The sequence below is a fragment of the Haliotis rufescens genome, unplaced genomic scaffold (assembly GCF_023055435.1).
Source record: "Haliotis rufescens isolate VD_foot unplaced genomic scaffold, xgHalRufe1.0.p SCAF_13, whole genome shotgun sequence".
Lineage (NCBI taxonomy): Eukaryota > Metazoa > Mollusca > Gastropoda > Lepetellida > Haliotidae > Haliotis > Haliotis rufescens.
Window position 1 is genome coordinate 26,326,664 of NW_025963813.1, and position 22,798 is coordinate 26,349,461.

The 22,798-nt window shown below is 40.6% G+C and overlaps 2 protein-coding genes across 4 annotated transcripts in view; one reads left to right on the forward strand and one right to left on the reverse strand.

Moving 5' to 3' along the window:
* LOC124110767 (nascent polypeptide-associated complex subunit alpha, muscle-specific form-like) overlaps window positions 1-14,592 on the reverse strand; it is a 59,068-nt gene extending 44,476 nt beyond the window's left edge. For both annotated transcript variants that reach the window (XM_046470160.2, XM_046470159.2), the window contains exons 1-3: window positions 14,452-14,592; window positions 13,364-13,759; window positions 12,287-12,365 (exon numbers count right to left, since the gene is read on the reverse strand). In XM_046470160.2, coding sequence (XP_046326116.2) covers window positions 12,287-12,365; window positions 13,364-13,420 — 136 coding nt within the window. In that variant the 5' untranslated portion in view covers window positions 13,421-13,759; window positions 14,452-14,592. The remainder of the gene's footprint in view (window positions 1-12,286; window positions 12,366-13,363; window positions 13,760-14,451) is intronic.
* A 29-nt stretch (window positions 14,593-14,621) lies between these two features.
* Window positions 14,622-19,870, forward strand: LOC124110765. 2 transcript variants are annotated; one of them, XM_046470155.2, is made up of 2 exons: window positions 14,622-14,772; window positions 17,571-19,870. In XM_046470155.2, the coding sequence occupies exon 2, from the start codon at window positions 17,607-17,609 to the stop codon at window positions 19,071-19,073; it is 1,467 nt and encodes a 488-aa protein (XP_046326111.2). In that variant the 5' UTR covers window positions 14,622-14,772; window positions 17,571-17,606; the 3' UTR covers window positions 19,074-19,870. The 2 variants fall into 2 exon arrangements, with proteins under 2 accessions (XP_046326111.2, XP_046326112.2); XM_046470156.2 differs by having other exon boundaries at window positions 14,649-15,142.
* The last annotated feature ends 2,928 nt before the right edge of the window (window positions 19,871-22,798 follow it).

Consider the following 22,798-nt stretch of genomic DNA (forward strand, 5'->3'; position numbering starts at 1 on the left):
ATTATAGCAAATGTAGCAAATTGAACATTAGCGGTTAATATGACATAAAATGTGGTTCGAAATCATCATTCTTTCGCAACAGTTCATTATTACGGGATGTATTGGATATGTCATATTATATTATGTTAGACTTAAATATCTCCTTAGGTATTACATTATGGAATGCGACGAACTCATCGAACAAATGCTCAAAGAATGTGATGCAGATCAACAAACACATCAACATGTAGATAAATCTTTACATAAACATAGAGAAAGACTCGCCGCTTTGGTAGCCGGTGGAAAATGTTCCCAATATTTGGGAGAAAATTATACCATCGAAAAAATTGATAACATGACCGACGAAGAAATCAAAAAACCTGTACGCACGTTACGAGTCTAGACTGGGAGCTACCATGACTAAAATGATAGGGTCTTCTATATTACAACTATACACAGTCGTAGCTAGTACGCTTCTCCCTATCCCGGCAGAACATCGCATGTATTTATGCGAATCTCTAGAGAAAGACCCATTCATCGAACACGCTATAAGCTCAGTGAGCTGTGAGTTTTATCATAGATACGGAATGTTCTTAGCTCCACTCACCACAGCTTTAATAACGGCTAGGTATTGTCAATTAAGACATACGTGCCCACTTAATAATATAAAGAACGAAGTTCAAATAAATAATGGAGACTCAACAGGTGACACCACAACAGATTGTGAACACACAACAACAAGTGAACGAGGAACAACGAGTGAATGAGGATGTGAATGAGAAAATACAACATGTGAATGCACCACATGTGAATGAGAAAATACTAAAACCCAGAGTTACTAAGAACCCCCCAAAAATAGCTGCAGGAAGGAAGGGAGGACTGGCGAGGAAAGCGAAATTAATAAATAATTCAAATATTAATCCGATTAAAACATGGGCACTAGTAGGAGTTGTTGGTATAGCGGCTGTATGGTTCTTTTATAAGACCGGAGAAGAGAAAACGTCACCCCCAATGTCACAACAAGTTCAATTAGAGGTTAGCCCGCATATAATGCTATAATAAGCATGACTACTCCAGTTACAGACGGTAAAATGTTGGTAAACGCGACGTATCATTCAGCGGTGGTTACCGGCTTGGCCATTGGCTATGCCCGTATGGCTAAAATGATTACTAAAGCCACACCTCCCAAGCTAGATTTTAATGGATTTGATATAGGTATGATGGTTCTGGATATTGGATTAGCAATGGCAACGAAGGATATGCTCATCAAACAAGGGCTTATCCCGGAAGACATAATGAAGTAATTAATTAAACATTTGAATATATTATATTCATATAAATATGGCAACAATTGCGATGATGGTCGGTGGAGCTATTGTTAATGCTCTAGCTTTTTCGGGAGTAATTTTTTATTTTCTAGTATGAGGGAATCAAACGCTAAAGAAGTTGAAGAGGAGCGTTAACGACAAAACAATGCTTTAGAACAACTCCAAGCAGCCCAGTCACAATATACGCGGCAGAGAATGAAGAGATTAGATTTTATTCATGAAGAAATGCGTAAGGAAGGACATTCAATTCAAACGTTTAAGGATGTCGAATCTGCCATGCACGAATACTACCTCGTTTATGGGAAAAAACTCGACCCAATTACCGAGACCAACAATGAGTCAGTTTTATACACCGTCAAGGCTCAAAAGAACCGCGAGGTCGCATTTGTGATAATGGGATTGACTTCTGTATTGATTTTCAGCTATACCATGACTACTCATAAATAACCACAGCTGTGGCTATGCATAATCAATATCTCACCAGTGTAGATGTGATTTGCATTTAGACAAATGATATGATAGATGTATAACCATGAATAATTGCATATTTACACTCATGGGTAAGACGACTCTATGTAACCGACGCTGTGTTGAAATTTACTGGGGTATACACAATTATTACATCAGGCGCGGAAACATAACCTATACGTGTTCTGTATGCGGGATAGGGGTCAAAGGTCGTTATTGTTTATGTAAGGAACACGGTGCTGATAGGGTCAGGAACAAGATTATTTATGCTAGGAAGAGAGATTACATCAATGAGAGGAATAGGTTGGGGAGAATACGTATTTAGATATATGAAAACAACCAATTAGACATTTGTCTCATTTTGCATATACCATTCAACCACAATGGTTTTTGTCAGAGAGTTGAAGGCTATGGCAAAGCAAAGTGGTCTACATGGATATTCTTGAATGAGAAAAGCTGAATTGATATCCTTACTCGGTTTGGAATACAACAAACCCCAGACTGTTAGGGAACTCAAAGCTCAAGCGAGAAACAGTGGGCTGAGAGGTTATTCTCGAATGAGAAGAGCTGAATTGATCGCTTTACTAGATAATAATGATGATGATGATACTGATGATGATGATACTAATAATGTTGATAATCAACAACAAGAATTAATATTTGTACCCACATCCTCCGACGTTGGTAAATATCTAAGAGGTTGGAAGATGGATATTAATTCCAACATGGATGTTAACGATATTAAGCCCATCATATCGAGTAAAATTAACGAGGAGTTAGATGATTTACATAGTATAAAATACCAGCTGACGATTAAAATGTCATTGAGTAAAAGTAACACAGACGATAGCACCGAATATACTGAACCATATTTCCGAAGCAATCAAGAAGTTATAACCGAATCCGATACTATAAACCCATCATTAGATACATCAATTCAGAGGATACAGGAAACTTTAGAACGCTGGACTAATAGAGGTTCGGGTTGGGGTGTGGATAAAATCGATAGTTTATATTTAGATATAGCAAATTATATGCCCTTCTAAGGTGGATCTTATATAGATTTACCCCCGTATTATAAAAAGAAAAAAGCCATAATTAATGTAAAAAATAAATCCGATGACTGTTTAAGAATGATGATAAGATCTGCATTGTTCCCCGTAGACAAGCATCCGGATAGACCTTCTAGCTATCCCAAAAACGATGGACTCAACTTCGATGGTATAGACGAACCTACACCAATATCACAAATTGATAAGGTGGAAAAGCAAAATAATTTAGCTATAAATGTTTTCGGACATTCTAAAGGAATTGTTGTACACAGGATAAGCTCCGCTCCGGAACATATCCCCAGAATCAATTCATTTCTGATCGAAAAAGATGGAAAATATCATTATACGTGGATAAAGAGTTTAAACAGGCTATTATACGATCAAACAAAACATAAGGAAAAGAAATATTTCTGCGAAAGATGCCTACATGGGTACAGCAGACAAGATCTATTAGAAGCGCATAAAGAAGACTGTAGAGGTGTTGGACAGAATGCTATCAGGATCGATATGCCTAAAGAGGGAAAAAATATATTAAAATTTGAACATTATTGTAATCAAATGCCAGTACCATACGTAATTTACGCTGACTTCGAAGCGCATATCAAACCCATAGAAAATACCAACAGCAATCAAGATAATCAAGATAGTTTTACGTACAAAACTCAAGAACATATTCCTTTGGGTTTGGATATATAGTTGTAAGGTATGATGGAAAAAAACAAACACTCCCGTGATTTACAGAGGTCCCGATGCAGCGGGAAAGTTCCTAGAATATCTACAAAACAAAGAGAGAATAAACAGGGAAAAATTATCGTGTAAGAAACCCATGCGTATGACGAGGGATGATTGGAAGGCCCATAAGAATTCAACGAGTTGTCACATTTGTAATAAACCCCTGGATGGGGATTCCGTAAGAGATCATTGCCACATCACGGGTAATTATTGAGGAGCCGCGCATAACGAGTGTAACTTGAAACTTAAAATGAACTCTCAAACAATACCCATCCCCGTTGTGTTTCATAACCTTAGGGGATACGATTCACATCTCATTATGCAAGCTATCTCAAAGACCGACGGCGGTTTAACATGCATTCCTAATAATATGGAAAAATACATATCGTTCTCGTTGACTAAACCTATACATTATAGGGACAAGGACGGGAAATCTAGAATAAAGCAAAGTAATGAGCTTAGATTCATAGACACCGTACAGTTTCTGTTATCTTCCCTGAACAATTCAGCTAATGCGAACAATCCCGATGACTTTGCGATAACAAATCAATATACCGATAAGATAACTCGTCATTTGTTGCTGAGAAAAGGTGTATATCCTTACGAATATATGGATGATTGGTCTAGATTCGAAGAAACTGAATTACCACCCCTCGAATCATTCTATAGTAACTTAACAGAATCTAAAATAACAGATGCCGATTATGAACACGCTCTGACGGTCTGGGATAAATTAGGTTGTAAGAATTTAGGCGATTATCACGATCTGTACTTAAAAACCAATGTACTGTTACTCGCCGATATATTCGAGATATTTAGAAAGACATGTTTAAAGCAATACGGCTTGGACCCAGCATGGTACTATTCCAGTCCCGGACTATCGTGGGATGCATTGTTGAAGAAGACCGGCGTAGAACTAAAACTACTCACAGATTATGATATGCACTTGTTGAGAAAGGATTAAGAGGTGGTATATCGATGGCGGCGAAAAGGTATCCTAAGGCTAATAATAAATTAGTGGAAGGATACGATCCGAGTAAACCCGACACTCACATATTATATCTCGACGCCAACAATTTGGCTATGAGTCAACCTTAACCCACGGGTGGTTTTGAGTGGGTCGATGATATCGAAGTGAATAATATCCATAATAATGATGCGAATAAAGGGTACATACTAGAAGTTGACTTGGAATATCCAAGTTCGTTACATAAAGACCATAACAGTTATCCGCTAGCTCCCGAAAGATTAATGGTTAATAAAGATTGGATGTCGGAATATCAACGCTCCTTGATGGGTAATAGTAGGTTAGCTAACGTAGAAAAACTTGTACCAAATTTGATGGATAAGACAAAATATATAGTTCACTACAGAAATCTCCAGTTATATCTATCGTTAGGTATGAAACTTAAGAAAATACAGAGAGTTCTAAAGTTTGATCAAAGCCCTTGGATGGAGCCCTATATAAGGTTGAACACAGATTTAAGAAAGATAGCTACCAGCGTTTTCGAAAAGAATCTGTATAAGCTCATGAATAACTCAGTATTTGGTAAAACTATGGAGAATCTAAGGAAGCGTGTTGATGTTAAATTAGTCAGATCTAATGAGGAAGAAAGACTCAGGAAACTTATAGCCAGTCCGGCTTTTAACAGAAGCAAGATATTCGATAACAACTTAGCCGCGTTGCATATGCAGAAGAGTAATATAAAATTCAACAGACCGGTGTACGTCGGTATGAGTATTCTCGACTTGTCAAAACACTTAATGTATGACTTTTATTACAACGAACTTAAGAAGCAATACGGCGATAGATGCGAGGTGTTATATACCGACACAGATTCTTTGTTGATGGAAATACAAACCGAGGATGTGTATAAAGATATGGCAGAAAAAATAGATATGTACGACACGAGCGACTACCCTAAAGATAATCCACTGCACAGCGTAGTAAATAAAAAGGTATTAGGTAAGATGAAGGATGAATGTGCTGGGACCCCTATAGCGGAGTATGTAGGATTAAGACCTAAGATGTATTCTATAAAAAAGTCCGATAATGGAGAGATAAGAAAAGCCAAGGGCGTTAAGAAGTATGTTGTAAAAAAGCATATCAAACACGAACAGTATAAAGAATCATTATTCAACGGTAGAACGTTCAAACACGAGATGAACTCTTTAAGAAGTTACAATCATAGGATATATGGATTAAGAATGAACAAGACATCATTATCCCCCTTAGATACAAAGAGATGGATTGATAATGATGGTGTAACTACCTATGCTTATGGTTATGGTGGTAATACCGTACCATCGGGAACTATGAACAACTCTTCTCGTACAAATGCCCTACCCAGTCCATCTTGAAGATAATAAAGAATAGGCTCTCCTTCTTTCGTAACCAATCGACTAATGTTATATGTCTTAAGGGACTATATGGGATCGGTTGCGCGACGTAGGCCTCCTTCGAGTTCACCTGCCTGGTATAAATATCTTACCCTTACTCTATCCGGAAGTTTTCGTTCTTTGCCTCTCCTCGGTGCTGAAGATTCAGAAGTCACGGATTTCATTTTAATAGCATCGGATGGTTTCTTCCCTATTAATCTCGTTACTTCATTATTCAGCGCTGATACAACGGCTGATAATCGTGTCACCCATTCGGTTGATCTCAATCGCTTGGATTTCATTTCGATCCCATACTGATAGCCAAACAAACGTTCCGCTAATGTCCTGTTAAATCCTTCAACGATAGCTTGACTGCGGTGGGCCTCTCTTTCACAACGGACGATTTCGACATCGTGCTTTGTTAACAGTTTAGTTACCGATCCCATAAACTCGCGACCGGGATCTACTTGAAATAGCTTAGGCCATTTTAGCGGTCCGCGTTTATATATGCGACTCAGTGCATTAGCTACCTCTGTTGATTCTTTCGAGGTTAATGGCTCAGCCTCTTTGTATCGACTAGCCACATCCACTACTGTTAAAGCGTATTTATACGTTTTGCGTTTTACCTTATCGTGAGGAAGAAACAAGAGGTCAGCCTGATGAACTTCATTCGTTGTAAAAATATCAAACTTCTTCCTCGGTATATAACGTGGTGCCGGTAAATATATCTGCCACATCGCTTGTTTCTTTAACCAATCCTTGGCCACATCTTTAGATACCTTAGCCGCGGTGGCTAATTTTTTTATTGCTCCTACACCTTTCCAATATCCTCGTGGGCTATAGTAAATTTTATTCATTATTAATTAATATTGATATTTCTTTTAATAAGAATCATGACTATCATTGAATCGCATCCTCATTTTCACATAAAAAATGCCACCTGTAGTAGCAGTATAGGTATATGAATCCGGCTCCAGTGGAAGTGGTCCAGAACCCCCATTACCTATACTACTTACCCTGTAGCTCTGCAGAAGTAGGTCTTTACACATTATTATACCCTGTAGCTCTGCAGAAGTAGGTCTTTACACATTATTATACCCTGTAGCTCTGCAGAAGTAGGTCTTTACACATTATTATACCCTGTAGCTCTGCAGAAGTAGATCTTTACACATTATTATACCCTGTAGCTTGGCAGAAGTAGGTCTTTATACATTATTATACCCTGTAGCTCTGCTGAAGTAGGTCTTTACACATTATAATACCCTGTGGCTCTGCAAAAGTAGGTCTTTATACATTATTATACCCTGTAGTTCTTCAGAAGTAGGTCTTTACACATTATTATACCCTGTAGTTTTGCAGAAGTAGGTCTTTATACATTAATATACCCTGTAGCTCTGCAGAAGTAGGTCTTTACACATTATTATATCCTGTAGCTCTGCAGAAGTAGGTCTTTACACATTATCATATCCTGTAGCTCTGCAGAAGTAGGTCTTTACACATTATTATATCCTGTAGCTCTGCAGAAGTAGGTCTTTACACATTATTATATCCTGTAGCTCTGCAGAAGTAGGTCTTTACACATTATCATATCCTGTAGCTCTGCAGAAGTAGGTCTTTACACAGTTTCCATTGTAAATGTTGCATGATCAGCATGATCAAGTATTATTGTCCTTTGCTGATAATAATAATAAGTGCATTTATAATACGCAGATTCCATTCACTAAGTGAATGCTCATAGCGCTACACTATTATTACCCCGGTCAATGGATCAGTGAGCACTCGATTTTCATTCTCATCTCCCTGGGGAGTATACAACCCAAGCTGCTGTCTTTAGAAGTATTCATAGATATCTCAGTCTCAACACATTTGTCACATATCTAAAATCACAAATGCCAAGGTTGGGTTCTCCCACTATCCAATGCTTGCTACCCCAGTGGTAAAATAGATTTGTCAGACACCTCATGAGAATATAAGACTTATAAATATAAATAAAAAGACTTTCATTGTATTTCATAGGCTTTAATAGCCACAAAGAAATACAAGGTGTAATGTATTACAACATCATGTTACATCATTTGGCACTTTGGAACCGATTACTAGAGTCAACCCAAATTCTGTACTTGTCTTAATGATCAATCTCCACTGAACACATAATCTCGGCTCATTCTACAGAAGACGGCAGAATAGTCTCTTGTTTTAATGAAAAGAATTTTTATTACTATTACTTTATAATTCATGACTAAATTTATATATACAGATACAAATGTCCATTATCTTTATTTTGTTATCTCTTCTAATATGTCTAAGACTAAAACATTTAAAATAATAATAAATTTATTATCTGAGATATGATCTCCATCGAGATATAACAGTGACATCAGGGTTGTGTACCAAACACTGTCTTTGCAGTTACTGTTGGGCAAGGTGTTGGGTAAGCTGTTGGGTAAGAAGTTGGGTATACTGTTGGGTAAGCTGTTGGGTAAGCTGTTGAGTAAGCTGTTAGGTAAGCTGTTGGGTATACTGTTGGGTATACTGTTGAGTAAGCTGTTGGGCAAGGTGTTGGGTATACTGTTGGGTAAGCTGTTGGGTATACTGTGGGGTAAAGTGTTGGGTATACTGTTCGGTAAGCTGTTTGGTATACTGTTGGGTAAGCTGTTGGGTAGGCTGTTGGGTATACTGTTGGGTAAGCTGTTGGGCAAGGTGTCGGGTAAGCTGTTGGGTATACTGTTGGGTATACTGTTGGGCAAGGTGTTTGGTATACTGTTGGGTAAGGTGTTGGGTATACTGTTGGGTATACTGTTGGGCAAGGTGTTGGGTATACTGTTGGGTAAGCTGTTGGGTATGTTGTTGGGTATGTTGTTGGGTATGTTGTTGGTTAAGCTGTTGGGTTTGCTGTTGGGCAAAGTGTTGGGTATACTGTTGGGTATACTGTTGGGTAAGCTGTTGGGTATACTGTTGGGTAAGCTGTTGGGTAAGCTGTTTGGTAAGCAGTTGGGTATGCTGTTGGGTAAGCTGTTCGGTATACTTTAGGGTATACTTTAGGGTTTACTGTTGGGTAAGTTGTTGGGTATACTGTTGGGTATACTGTTGGGTATACTGTTGGGTATACTGTTGGGTAAGCTGTTGGGTATACTGTTGGATAAGCTGTTGGGTACACTTTAGGGTATACTGTTGGGTATGTTGTTGGGTAAGCTGTTGGGTAAGCTGTTGGGTATACTGTTAGGTATATTGTTAGGTATACTATTGGGTAAGCTGTTTGGTAAGCTGTTGGGTATGTTGTTGGGTATGTTGTTGGGTATGTTGTTAGGTAAGCTGTTGGGTATACTGTTGGGTAAGCTCTTGGGTAAGCTGTTGGGTATGCTGTTGGGTTTACTGTTAGGTATACTGTTAGGTATACTGTTGGGTAAGCTGTGGGTATGCTGTTGGGTATACTGTTGGGCAAGGTGTTGGGTAAGCTGTTGGGTAAGGTCTTGTGTAAGCTGTTGAGTTTACTGTTGGTAAGCTGTTGGGTATACTGTTGGGTATACTGTTTGGTATACTGTTGGGTATACTGTTGGGTAAGCTGTTGGGTATACTGTTGGGTAAGCTGTTGAGTTTACTGTTGGTAAGCTGTTGGGTATACTGTTGGGTAAGCTGTTGGGTATACTGTTGGGCAAGGTGTTGGGTAAGCTGTTGGGTAAGCTGTTGGGTATACTGTTAGGTAAGCTGTTGGGTATACTGTTGGGTAAGCTGTTGGGTATACTGTTGGGTATACTGTTGGGTAAGCTGTTGGGTAAGCTGTTAGGCAAGGTGTTGGGAAGTTGTTGGGTATACTGTTGGGTATACTGTTGGGTAAGCTGTTGAGTTTACTGTTGGTAAGCTCTTGGGTATACTGTTGGGTAAGCTGTTGGGTATACTGCTGGGTAAGCTGTTGGGTAAGCTGTTGGGTATATTGTTGGGTAAGCTGTTGGGTATACTGTTGGGTAAGCTGTTGGTTATACTGTTGGGTAAGCTGTTGGGTATACTGTTGGGTAAGCTGTTGGGTATGCTGTTGGGTAAGCTGTTGGGTATGTTGTTGGGTAAGCTGTTGGGTAAGCACTAACTACAAATGTTCACCTTCACTACTAACTAAAAATGTTCACCTTCACCACTTACTACAAATTTCAGCTTCACTACTAACTACAAATGTTCACCTTCACTACTAACTACAAATGTTCACCTTCACTACTAACTACAAATGTTCACCTTCACTACTAACTACAAATTTCAGCTTCACTACTAACTACAAATGTTCACCTTCACTACTAACTACAAATGTTCACCTTCACTTCAAACTACAAATTTCAGCTTCACTACTAACTACAAATGTTCACCTTCACCACTTACTACAAATGGTCACCTTCACTACTAACTACAAATTTCAGCTTCACTACTAACTACAAATGGTCACCTTCACTACTAACTACAAATGTTCACCTTCACTACTAACTACAAATGTTCACCTTCACTACAAACAACAAATGTTCACCTTCACTACTAACTACCAATGTTCACGTTCACTACTAACTACAAATTTCAACTTCACTACTAACTACAAATGTTCACCTTCACTACTAACTACAAATGTTCACCTTCACCACTAACTACAAATGTTCACCTTCACTACTAACTACAAATGTTCACCTTCACCACTTACTACAAATTTCAGCTTCACTACTAACTACAAATGTTCAGCTTCACTACTAACTACAAATGTTCACCTTCACTACTAACAACAAATGTTCACCTTCACTACTAACTACAAATGTTCACCTTCACCACTTACTACAAATGGTCACCTTCACTACTAACTACAAATTTTCAGCTTCACTACTAACTACAAATGGTCACCTTCACTACTAACTACAAATGTTCACCTTCACTACTAACTACAAATGTTCACCTTCACTACAAACAACAAATGTTCACCTTCACTACTAACTACCAATGTTCACCTTCACTACTAACTACAAATTTCAACTTCACTACTAACTACAAATGTTCACCTTCACTACTAACTACAAATTTCAGCTTCACTACTAACTACAAATGTTCACCTTCACCACTTACTACAAATGGTCACCTTCACTACTAACTACAAATTTCAGCTTCACTACTAACTACAAATGGTCACCTTCACTACTAACTACAAATGTTCACCTTCACTACTAACTACAAATGTTCACCTTCACTACAAACAACAAATGTTCACCTTCACTACTAACTACCAATGTTCACCTTCACTACTAACTACAAATTTCACCTTCACTACTAACTACAAATGTTCACCTTCACTATTTACTACAAATGTTCACCTTCACTACTAACTACAAATTTCAGCTTCACTACTAACTACAAATGTTCACCTTCACCACTTACTACAAATGGTCACCTTCACTACTAACTACAAATTTCAGCTTCATTACTAACTACAAATGGTCACCTTCACTACTAACTAAAAATGTTCACCTTCACTACTAACTACAAATGTTCACCTTCACTACAAACAACAAATGTTCACCTTCACTACTAACTACAAATGTTCACCTTCACCACTAACTACAAATTTCACCTTCACTACTAACTATAAATGTTCACCTTCACTACTAACTACAAATGTTCACCTTCACTACTAACTACAAATGTTCACCTTCACTACTAACTACAAATGTTCACCTTCACTACTAACTACTAATGTTCACCTTCACTACTAACTACAAATGTTCACCTTCACTACTAACTACAAATGTTCACCTTCACTACTAACTACAAATGTTCAACTTCACTACTAACTACTAATGTTCACCTTCACTACTAACTACAAATGTTCACCTTCACTACTATGTACAAATGTTCACCTTCACTACTAACTACAAATGTTCACCTTCACTACTAACTACAAATGTTCACCTTCAATACTAACTACAAATGTTCACCTTCACTTTTAACTACAAATTTCACCTTCACTTTTAACTACAAATTTCACCTTCAATACTAACTACAAATGTTCACCTTCACTACTAACTACAAATTTCAGCTTCACTACTAACTACAAATGTTCAGCTTCACCACTTACTACAAATGTTCACCTTCACTACTAACTACAAATGTTCTGAACAAAGATGACCGTGTGATGGCCATAAATACATTTTCAATATGGACGATATGGTGACCAAGATGGACAACAGGCCACGACATAAGCTCACATGACTTTCAGTCAGGTGAGCTAAAGTCTTAAGCATAATGACCCAGATTAATTACCCTATTTGCATGACTCCTGGAACATAGACTCCTGGTTTTGACGGAGGATTAAGTTAGAACATTCCTTACCATCCTGGCAGTAGACTTCGCGACAGCACTTGTTGTTCTTCTGTAGGTATGTGTGTGGTGGACATGCTCGGCATGCTGTCTGAAACAATGGAATGTTACATGGCTTATTCTTCATAATCTAACTGAATATTTATTTGAAGGTTAGGGGATTCATAAACAGTGTTAGCCTCATGAATAGTCACGACTGGACACTCAAAGAAACTCAAAGACATTAGACTTACATAACATGGCCAATATCATGAAGGTATAATAAAATGTTCCTGAGATATTTTCTTAAAACAAACTCGACCCCCATTTGAGCAATCACAAAAACAAAAAACAATGGCCATAGCTCTGTAAAATATAAATTTAAGATTGTGGTTTCAAGCTTGAAAATATTTTCACTAAATGATGTATTCAAAATGTCATCTGTAGTGGTTCAAAAGCTCAAACAAGGACCATAACATAAAATATCAATTCTTGATGCTGGGTTTTGAACTTGTTCTACATGTGTATCCCATATCTTGTATGCAAAATGTCATTCACAAGTAGTGGTTTCTGAGCACAAAATTCTCACTATGTCAACAATAATGTTTTATGCTGGCTTTCAAACTTGTTCTACATACGTATCTCTTAATGATATATGCAAAATGGCATCCTGGTACCCATTTGTTTTTGACAAAATGAGTCCCATTTGGGGGTACATTGCCCCATGTCCAACAAAAATATACAGCAATTACTGAAAATAGTTGTCCCCATTGAAATCAGATGGACCTATGAGTCCAAACCTATATCCCCTGCCCCACTTGTGATGGGGGGTAATTAGCTGGTTTGTTGAAACGGAACACTCAGCAATATTCAAGCTATGTGAGAGAGATCTGCCACAAATTGAACGTAGGGCTGACAGTCCAGTGATTGACATCATGAGCATCAATATACGCAACAGGGATACAATAACATGCATCAACTAAGTCAGTGAGCCTGATCACCCGTGTACCGTTAGTCGCCTCTTACGAGTATGAGTTCCTGGAGACCAATTCTAACCCGGATCTTTAAGGGTGGATAATAAGTATCCAGGGTTAAATGAAGATAGCTTACCTGAGAGGCTGTGATGATGTAGAGGACAATGTTCACATAACAGTAGCACTTTATCATATTTTCAGTATCGTTGTTGCGATGGCATGGCCTTCAGTGCAAAATGCCACATGATTCAGATCAAACTTTACATGTTAACCTTTTCTTTTGAAAATTATCTGACATTCAGTTCGAATAAGAAAACTTTGAATGTCCTAATTTCCTGAACCATGCTGATTCAGATTAAAAAGTTACTCTTTTCGACGTGTGTGACTGTAGAGAAACAGATATCTCAGATGTTTAAAAGTGAAGAGGCATAATATCTTGCTTTTCATGTAGTTGACAGATTCAGAACTGCATTATTCTCAGATAAAGTTCTTGTATCCCGTGAAGGTCCATATGCGGTGTTATCACTTCCAACTGTAAAATGAATATAACCTTTTTGATGTTATTTGTAATCATTTAACAATTAATCAACAAGTGTCAGAACTGAACGTAACAAGTACTTGATAACATTGTATATTTACTCAACTTCATTGAAATGTTCATAATTACTCTTTAATAGCAAGTCTTTAATGGAAAGCTAGTCAGGCTGGTGTTCTAGGTTTTTTCACATAAGGACTTGATACAATGACTCATTGTTGAAGTTTGTGATACACTATGAGCCCCCTCTGTTCTATATGACCTAACACGCTAATATGTAACTGAATATTGGACACAGAAAGGAATTTGATTGGTGAGGGGTGTGCGTGGGATAATTCAAATGTTACACTTCAATTTTATTACAGTGTACTTTACACAGTGTTTTTGGGGTGCATAATAGCTCATATCCTATACTCACATAAGAAGGCACCCCGCCGATGCCAACGGGCCTCAAATAACAAATCAATTAAACAATTAATCAAAGCAAATGTAAAAACTGTTTAATACATTTTATCATAAATCTGCTTAAGAAAAATCATATATCGACAATAAACTATTTAGATCTATAATCTGGTCCAATTTGTGACTTCCGTCAGCAGCAACCGGCTAAAATAACTAACTGTCATGGTTATATGGGCAACTTATTGCAACCGTGGCACTAAAGAGGAAAACTGTGACATAATACATACCTGTTTTTGTATGTAAATTGTTGCAAACATACATTGCTCTTAATATGACTTGTATTTTCGCATTAGAAAATGGTCAAAACCGCGAAGTCCGTATGCCTGTAGAGTTACGGCCCTTCTTAGCTGTCAGCTTCCCAGCGCAAGACACAAGGCTCCTAGACTGGTTCCCGGGTCCTCCGTCTGGTGTCGCTACCAAGCAGAAACGAACGGGAACCAGTCGAAGAAAGTTCCGTGAACGGGTGGAGCTTGAGGTGTGAGTGGAGCGGAGATTATGAACGAAAATCCGATTGTGTAACAAGCCGTCTCCAAACAAACAACCGCTGGGTATGAAAGGTTTCAGTGGCCGCCCATGGTCACTGTTCACTCCCGTAATACGCGAAGGGGGCGTCTCATAATGCCATTCGTTGGCCTGTCTTTCTGTTGAGGAATTCAAAGATATCGACACAAAAATTATTGTGTGCCATACATGTTTTATACCCGGTATTTCTTCAGTAAAGTCAATAGTAATATATTAAAGAGTGCATGGTATTAAGAAATATGGTAAATACAGTAGCGTGGTTTTGAGACGTCCCAATTCCGTGTGTTTTCATCCTATGTAATCTGGCTTCCACGGGATTTAGTAACCTGGGGCTTTGGAAACTGTCACCACAGTCATTTGGTCTAAACAAGGCAAGGTGAACAATACGAACTGCAAGTAAGGACCCATTTATGTTTCTTTTACATTTGTTTCTGTTTAATGATCAATTCACACTTTATTCTGCTGTAGGTTTACAAGGGATCGAATGTAAACAACATATTTTTTCATTCAGTCACGTGATCATTGTGTATTGACATGAGTTGACGTGAAGGAATATGACTAGGGTGAGTGCAGCACTACATCTCTACTTGTCTCCAGAGATCATTTATGACACAATACATTGTTGAGATTTCCTTATAAACTGGTCGATGGTCAGGCTCCATGACTTCAAAATTAGCTCTCTGGGTGAAACAGTGCAGGCATACGTCAATTGTTGCTCATGATTTCAGTCACTGTTTTTTTGGATCAAGACTCGTTTATTGAGTCATGCAAAAGTCATGACTGTCATGGCCGTGATTTATCTGGATACATTTAGTGTCACACGTTACTCTTGCTAACTGATCCTGTTGCATGTGTTCTTGTTTATTTATGGAAAATATGTGCAGGGTCAAATAAAAAGTAAGCATGTATAAATAGAGATAAACCATAGAGTTCTAGATATTTTTTTATCATTAAACAATATATCACGTGACTAACCACGGGTCCGGGTAGTCCTGTGGATACCCGGATCCTACTCAGTACCCAACCAACCCAAGTACCCGAGTTACCCGTCCCAGCCCTAATACCAACAATAATCAGTGCAACAGTAGTTGGTTGTATTGGCAGCAAGGTAGTGGGTGCAGCAAGCTACACCTTCTTGATGTGATGGTCTCATGTTTAGGTATTAGGAAATATTGATCATTGTAGATTCTGTGGATGAAATACAGATTATATGAAATCTGAGTAAATTTTTGTTGATTATAATTTATATTTGCTGTTGCACTGTTTAAAACTCCTTTTGAAGCCTGCTGCTGTGATTTGGCTAGAACAAAGTGGCATAAAACTACACTCAAATTAGTGAGTGTGTTTGATTTTATGCCACTTATAGCAATATCCAAGCAATATCACGGCGGGGACACCAGAAATGCACTTAACACATTGTTCACATGCCGGAATCTAACCAGGGTCTTTGGCGTGATGAGCGGATGCTTTAACCACTTGGCTATCTGACCACCCCCACTCCTTCCAAAGAAGGAACTATAGACAATTTGAAAGACGAGCAATGGAAGCAGTATCTTATGAATTAAACATAATGTAAATAACTTGGCATTGACTCTTCTACAACTTTTATTTAATAGGTATTTTTTTCCACAACTGAAGTAATTATTGATTATAGAGAAAGAAAGGTTGAAATTATCATGGTGACACATATGATATTTGAGCATGTTGTGAAAGACCTCTAGTGATACTCAACATCAATAGCACCTTATTTAGAAAAAAACATGTTCCTTGTTACCATGGTTACAAGGCTTATCCAGATGAGATGCCCTATAAGTCTGATAAGGATGGCATCATACGAAAAGAAGTGAAATGTCCTTGTGGTGTAGGCCAGTGATGGGTGCATGTCCTTGTGGTATAGGCCAGTGATGAGGGCATGTCCTTGTGGTGTAGGTCAGTGATGAGTGCATGTCCTTGTGATGTAGGTCAGTGATGAGTGCATGTCCTTGTGGTATAGGCCAGTGGTGAGTGCATGTCCTTGTGGTATAGGTCAGTGATGAGTGCATGTCCTTGTGGTGTAGGTCAGTGATGAGTGCATGTCCTTGTGGTGTAGGTCAGTGATGAGTGCTTGTCCTTGTGATGTAGGTCAGTGATGAGTGCATGTTCTTGTGTAGGCCAGTGATGAGTGCATGTCCTTGTGGTGGTCAGTGATGAGTTCATGTCCTTGTTGTGTAGGTCAGTGATGAGTGCATGTCCTTGTGGTATAGGCCAGTGGTGAGTGCATGTCCTTGTGCTGTAGGCCAGTGGTGAGTGAATGTCCTTGTGCTGTAGGCCAGTGATGAGTGCATGTCCTTGTGGTGTAGGTCAGTGATGAGTGCATGTCCTTGTGGTATAGGCCAGTAATGAGTGCTTGTCCTTGTGGTGTAGGCCATTGAATCGGGTAATCGCAGCTTTTCTGCTTGTGTATTCTATTTAATGGTAGACACAACATTTGTTTTTGACTCATGACTTCACATACAAAATAAACTAATCCAAACATCAGGAAATTAGAAAAATAAATTTTATAGATTGAGAGTCTTTCTGAAAATCTCATTTAACAATAACATATATCACCAGATCACAGCTTTTTTTCATGGATATCCCAACACAAGATATTTAGCTCACCACTACAGCATGTTTAAATAATTGTTCAGGATTTTGGCCATCATGACATAAAGTTTGTTTTTTTAATACCTTCTGACCATGTTTACACAAAAGACAAAACAAAATCTGTAAACCAACTAATAACAAAAAGGTTTTAATATGTTGCTTGTTGTAATCAAATCCTGAGTCTATGTCCATGTTTCAGTTTCCAGTTGGGGAAGTCCACACAGACATTGGAGGTATGTCGGAAGTGAAGAAGCGTGTGCTGATCATTGGTGCGGGGGCTGCAGGGACTGCTGCGGCATACAGTCTTGGCAGATATCCAGACAGATTTGATGTGGAGGTATGGGAAAAGTCCAGGGTTCCAGGGGGTGTTGCCACGACCAACCTTGTGAAAGGCAACCTCTTTGTAAATGATGGTGTTCAAGGTGGGACACCAACTTACAGAAACACCCTCAACTTAATGAACAGATTTGGTTTTGAGACAACCCCTGTCCACATGAAGATCTCTTTTGGCAAGGGGCAAACAGCCTGGACCAACTACACGGAGACTGAACTGACAGAATATCTTAAAGAAGATATAAAAAAATTTGGATCAGTTTTGAAAACTGTCAACAGATATGAGGCCTTCTACATCTTTATCCCAATTTCCAGAGTTTTGAAGTGGTATGGGTTCTCTGATTTGTTTTGTAATGAGATGGTATATCCTCTCACAGCCTTATTCTTCGGGACAGGCAACCAGACACCAAACGTGTCGGCCGCCATCGTGGCTCGGGTCTTCCTTGATGATGATCTCAGGTTGTTTGACTATGACTCTGAGCACCTTTTAAGTCAAACACCAGAAATGTTTGCATTCCCTAATCTTGAGTCCATGTATAAAACAATAATAGCGAAATCAGGTATCATTTACCATGCTAACCGTCCTGTGACCTCAGTCCGTAGGACGAGGAAGCATGTCTATGTGACAGACTCCAACAATCATGAACAAGTCTTTGATGACATAATCTTTGCCTGTGATGCAGAAACTGCCTTGAAGGTTCTTGATGAACCAACCCTCTTTGAAACCAGAGCCTTGGGGAATGTCAAGTATTACAATGACCTGATAGTAACTCATGAAGACAGAGAATACATGGACAAGTTCTATGAGCTCCATGTAGACACTGATCAATATTTTGTCCGAACGGATGACAATGACAGCTCCAAACTAGAGATGTCTTTCAACCTGACCAACTACCAACCCCAGCTCAAGTCTTCGGGTAGGAACATCTTTCAAACAATCTTCCTGGACGACCAAGTACAGGGGGCATGGACCAGAGATGAAATCAAGGAAGACAAGATCCTCTTGAAACGTTGGTGGAGGCAGTTTTCTCACTCCTGGAAACACTTTGCATTTACTGTGCCTTTCATGCGCTACCTCCAAGGCAAGAAGCACACATGGTACTGTGGGTCATACACCCTCATCAACACTCACGAGGTTGCTGTCATTTCTGGTCTGGCAGCTGCACACCAGCTCGGGGCTCCGTACCCGTTCACTGAAGACAGCCTGGCAGCCAAACAGTTTGACCATTACATGATGGTCATCCATGGTCAGCCAAGATCTGTTGGAGTTAACAAGGACACAGTGAAGTCATACCTACTTGCTCCATTGATGTTTTTGTTTGCCTGCTTTGCTCTCTTGCTGAAGGTGATCCTGAGGGTGATGTCGTAAGTGTCCAGTTTGTAGAGCTGATCCTGAGGGTGATGTCATCAGTGTCCAGTTTGTAGAGCTGATCCTGAGGGTGATGTCATCAGTGTCCAGTGTGTAGAGCTGATCCTTAGGGTGTCATCAGTGTCCAGTGTGTAGAGCTGATCCTGAGGGTGATGTCATCAGTGTCCAGTGTGTAGAGCTGATCCTGAGGGTGATGACATCAGTATCCAGTGTGTAGAGCTGATCCTTAGGGTGTCATCAGTGTCCAGTGTGTAGAGCTGATCCTGAGGGTGATGTCATCAGTGTCCAGTGTGTAGAGCTGATCCTGAGGGTGATGTCATCAGTGTCCAGTGTGTAGAGCTGATCCTGAGGGTGATGTCATCAGTGTCCAGTGTGTAGAGCTGATCCTGAGGGTGATGTCATCAGTGTCCAGTGTGTAGAGCTGTCAGAAGCACCCTGAGAGCATTGTCCATCTTCCTCATTGTTATTGCTTATCTCCTAAAATGGTGGTGCTTCTGGTGGATCTGTAATTAAATTCAAAGGTGCTAGTTTAGAGTTTCCATATTCTTGACAATTAAGAAAACACTGGGATTTTTGTAACAGAAAGTATTTTTGGCCACTGCTTGAAGATGTTCATGGCATACAATTATTTTCTCTGAAAGGAGCTGAGCTACTATCTATTTGTTTCTCACACCACCTTCTTAGGACATACATCATGTTCAGCAAACAATTACCTTTTGTGTGTAATCTGTCAGGCTGTGTTATCTATATCCGTCCTGTATTTTCAGTGAATAAACAAATTATTTTTGTCCAGAAAATTGTAGCTTCCTATCAAAATATGTTGGTACTCTATTCAGGGCGGTGGGGAAAGAAAGCGGTTTTAGCATTATCTTCAAAAGACCCTGTACAAAGGTGCAGCACCTGGTCCTGGGGTCTCCCTGGTACAAAGGTGAAGCACCTGGTCCTAGGGTCTCCCTGGTACAAGGGTGAAGCACCTGGTCCTGGTATCTCCCTGGTACAAGGGTGAAGCGCCTGGTCCTTGGGTCTCCCTGGTACAAGGGTGAAGCGCCTGGTCCTGGGGCCTCCCTGGTACAAGGGTGAAGCACCTGGTCCTGGTATCTCCCTGGTACAAGGGTGGATCACCTGGTCCTGGTATCTCCCCGGTACAAGGGTGAAGCATCTGGTCCTGGTATCTCCCTGGTAAAAAGGTGAAGCACCTGTCCTGGTATCTCCCTGGTACAAGCATGGAGCACCTGGTCCTGGTATCTCCCCGGTACAAGTGTAAAGCACCTGGTCCTGGGGCCTCCCTGGTACAAGTATGAAGCACCTGGTCCTGGGGCCTCCCTGGTACAAGTATGAAGCACCTGGTCCTTGGACCTCCCTGGTACAAGGGTGGAGCACCTGGTCCTGGTATCTCCCTGGTACAAGTATGAAGCACCTGGTCCTGGTATCCCCCTGGTACAAGTATGAAGCACCTGATCCTGGTGTCTCCCTGGTACAAGGGTGGAGCACCTGGTCCTGGTATCTCCCTGGTACAAGGGTGGAGCACCTGGTCCTGGGGCCTCCCCGGTACAAGGGTGGAGCACCTGGTCCTGGTGTCTCCCTGGTACAAGTATGAAGCACCTGGTTCTGGGGCCTCCCTTGTACAAGTATGAAGCACCTGGTCCTGGGGCCTCCCTGGTACAAGTATGAAGCACCTGGTCCTGGGGCCTCCCTGGTACAAGTGTGAAGCACCTGGTCCTGGGGCCTCCCTGGTACAAAGGTGAAGCACCTGGCCCTTGGGTCTCCCTGGTACAAGTATAAAGCACCTGGTCCTGGTGTCTCCCTGGTACAAGTATGAAGCACCTGGTCCTGGGGCCTCCCTGGTACAAAGGTGAAGCACCTGGCGCTTGGGTCTCCCTGGTACAAGTATGAAGCACCTGGTCCTGGTGTCTCCCCAGTACAAGTATGAAGCCCCTGGTCCTGGGGCCTCCCTGGTACAAGTATGAAGCACCTGGTCCTGGTATCTCCCTGGTACAAGTGTAAAGCACCTGGTCCTGGGGCCTCCCTGGTACAAAGGTGAAGCACCTGGCCCTTGGGTCTCCATGGTACAAGTATGAAGCACCTGGTCCTGGTGTCTCCCTGCTACAAGTATGAAGCACCTGCTTCTGGGGCCTCCCTGGTACAAGTATGAAGCACCTGGTCCTGGGGCCTCCCTGGTACAAGTATGAAGCACCTGGTCCTGGTATCTCCCTGGTACAAGTATGAAGCACCTGGTCCTGGTGTCCCCCTGGTACAAGTATGAAGCACCTGGTCCTGGTGTCTCCCTGGTACAAGTATGAAGCACCTGGTCCTGGTATCTCCCTGGTACAAGTATGAAGCACCTGGTCCTGGTATCTCCCTGGTACAAGTATGAAGCACCTGGTCCTGGTATCTCCCTGGTACAAGTATGAAGCACCTGGTCCTGGTGTCCCCCTGGTACAAGTATGAAGCACCTGGTCCTGGTGTCTCCCTGGTACAAGTATGAAGCACCTGGTCCTGGTATCTCCCTGGTACAAAGGTGAAGCACCTGGTCCTGGGGCCTCCCTGGTTCAAGGGTGAAGCACCTGATCCTGGTATCTCCCTGGTACAAGGGTGAAGCAGCTGATCCTGGCTGTCATACCAAAAGACATTAAAAATGTAACTTCTTGTAACCCTGCCTGGTGCTTGGCATTAAGGGGCAAAAACAAGGACTCGTCGGCTCGGACTGTGACTGCAGGAGTAGGGTACTCATGTTTAACTGCGACGTGATATCTCAGTACCGGACTAGTACAAGCACAGACAAGCACAGACAGACAGACACACACACACACACACACACACACACTTGGATCGATGCTCATGATATCAATCACTGGATTGTCTGGTTCAGATTCGATTATTTACAGACTGCCGTCATATAGCTGGAATATTGCAGAGTGCGGCGTTGAACAACCAACCAACCAACCAACTCCAGTGAAGTGCATCTCTTCACTAATACGAATACGGTTACTGGAAAGTGTATATAAGCGAAAGTATTTGCATTGACATGGAAAATTCCAGTACAAACACATTCTTAACGGATGCGGTACAAACAGCAAACAATACTATAATGTGGTAAGCTCTCAGTTAGAAGTGTCGAAATTATTGAAATAGTTGAAAATCACTCTAAATTGTATTGCAATCTATACTCAACAACAAAAGTTCCTGTGACACCAATATTTTAGTGTATTTTTCAAACAAGTTTGGTTTTCAATATTGTAGTACATGTATGGAATCAAGTCACAAAAACGCAACTGCTACAGAAAAGCATGCATTTCATGCAAAAGTTGACCCAAGAATGGGTGTTAAAAAAAACGTGCGTTAACGGGATTCCATATGCATTGTTCAGCATCCTGCTGACAACAACTACTCAGAAAAACAACAAAATTACGCAATTATTCAACATTACGAAATGCCACGCCTGTCCGAAAATGAGCTTCAAGCACGTCTACAGTGGTGCAGACAGCGTCTTCGCTGGACGGCCATGCAGTGGGGACAAGTTCTATTCACTGACGAGTCTCGTTTCCACCTCAGCCACAGCGATGGACGGATTTGAGTGTACCGACGTCGAGGTGAACGTTACGCCAATCATTGTGTCATGAAAGAAGATCGGTTCGGGGGCGGCAGCGTTATGGTATGGGGTGAGATTACAGCAAGATAGAGGACCCGTTTGATAGTGGTAGAGGGAAATCTCAATGGACAGTGCT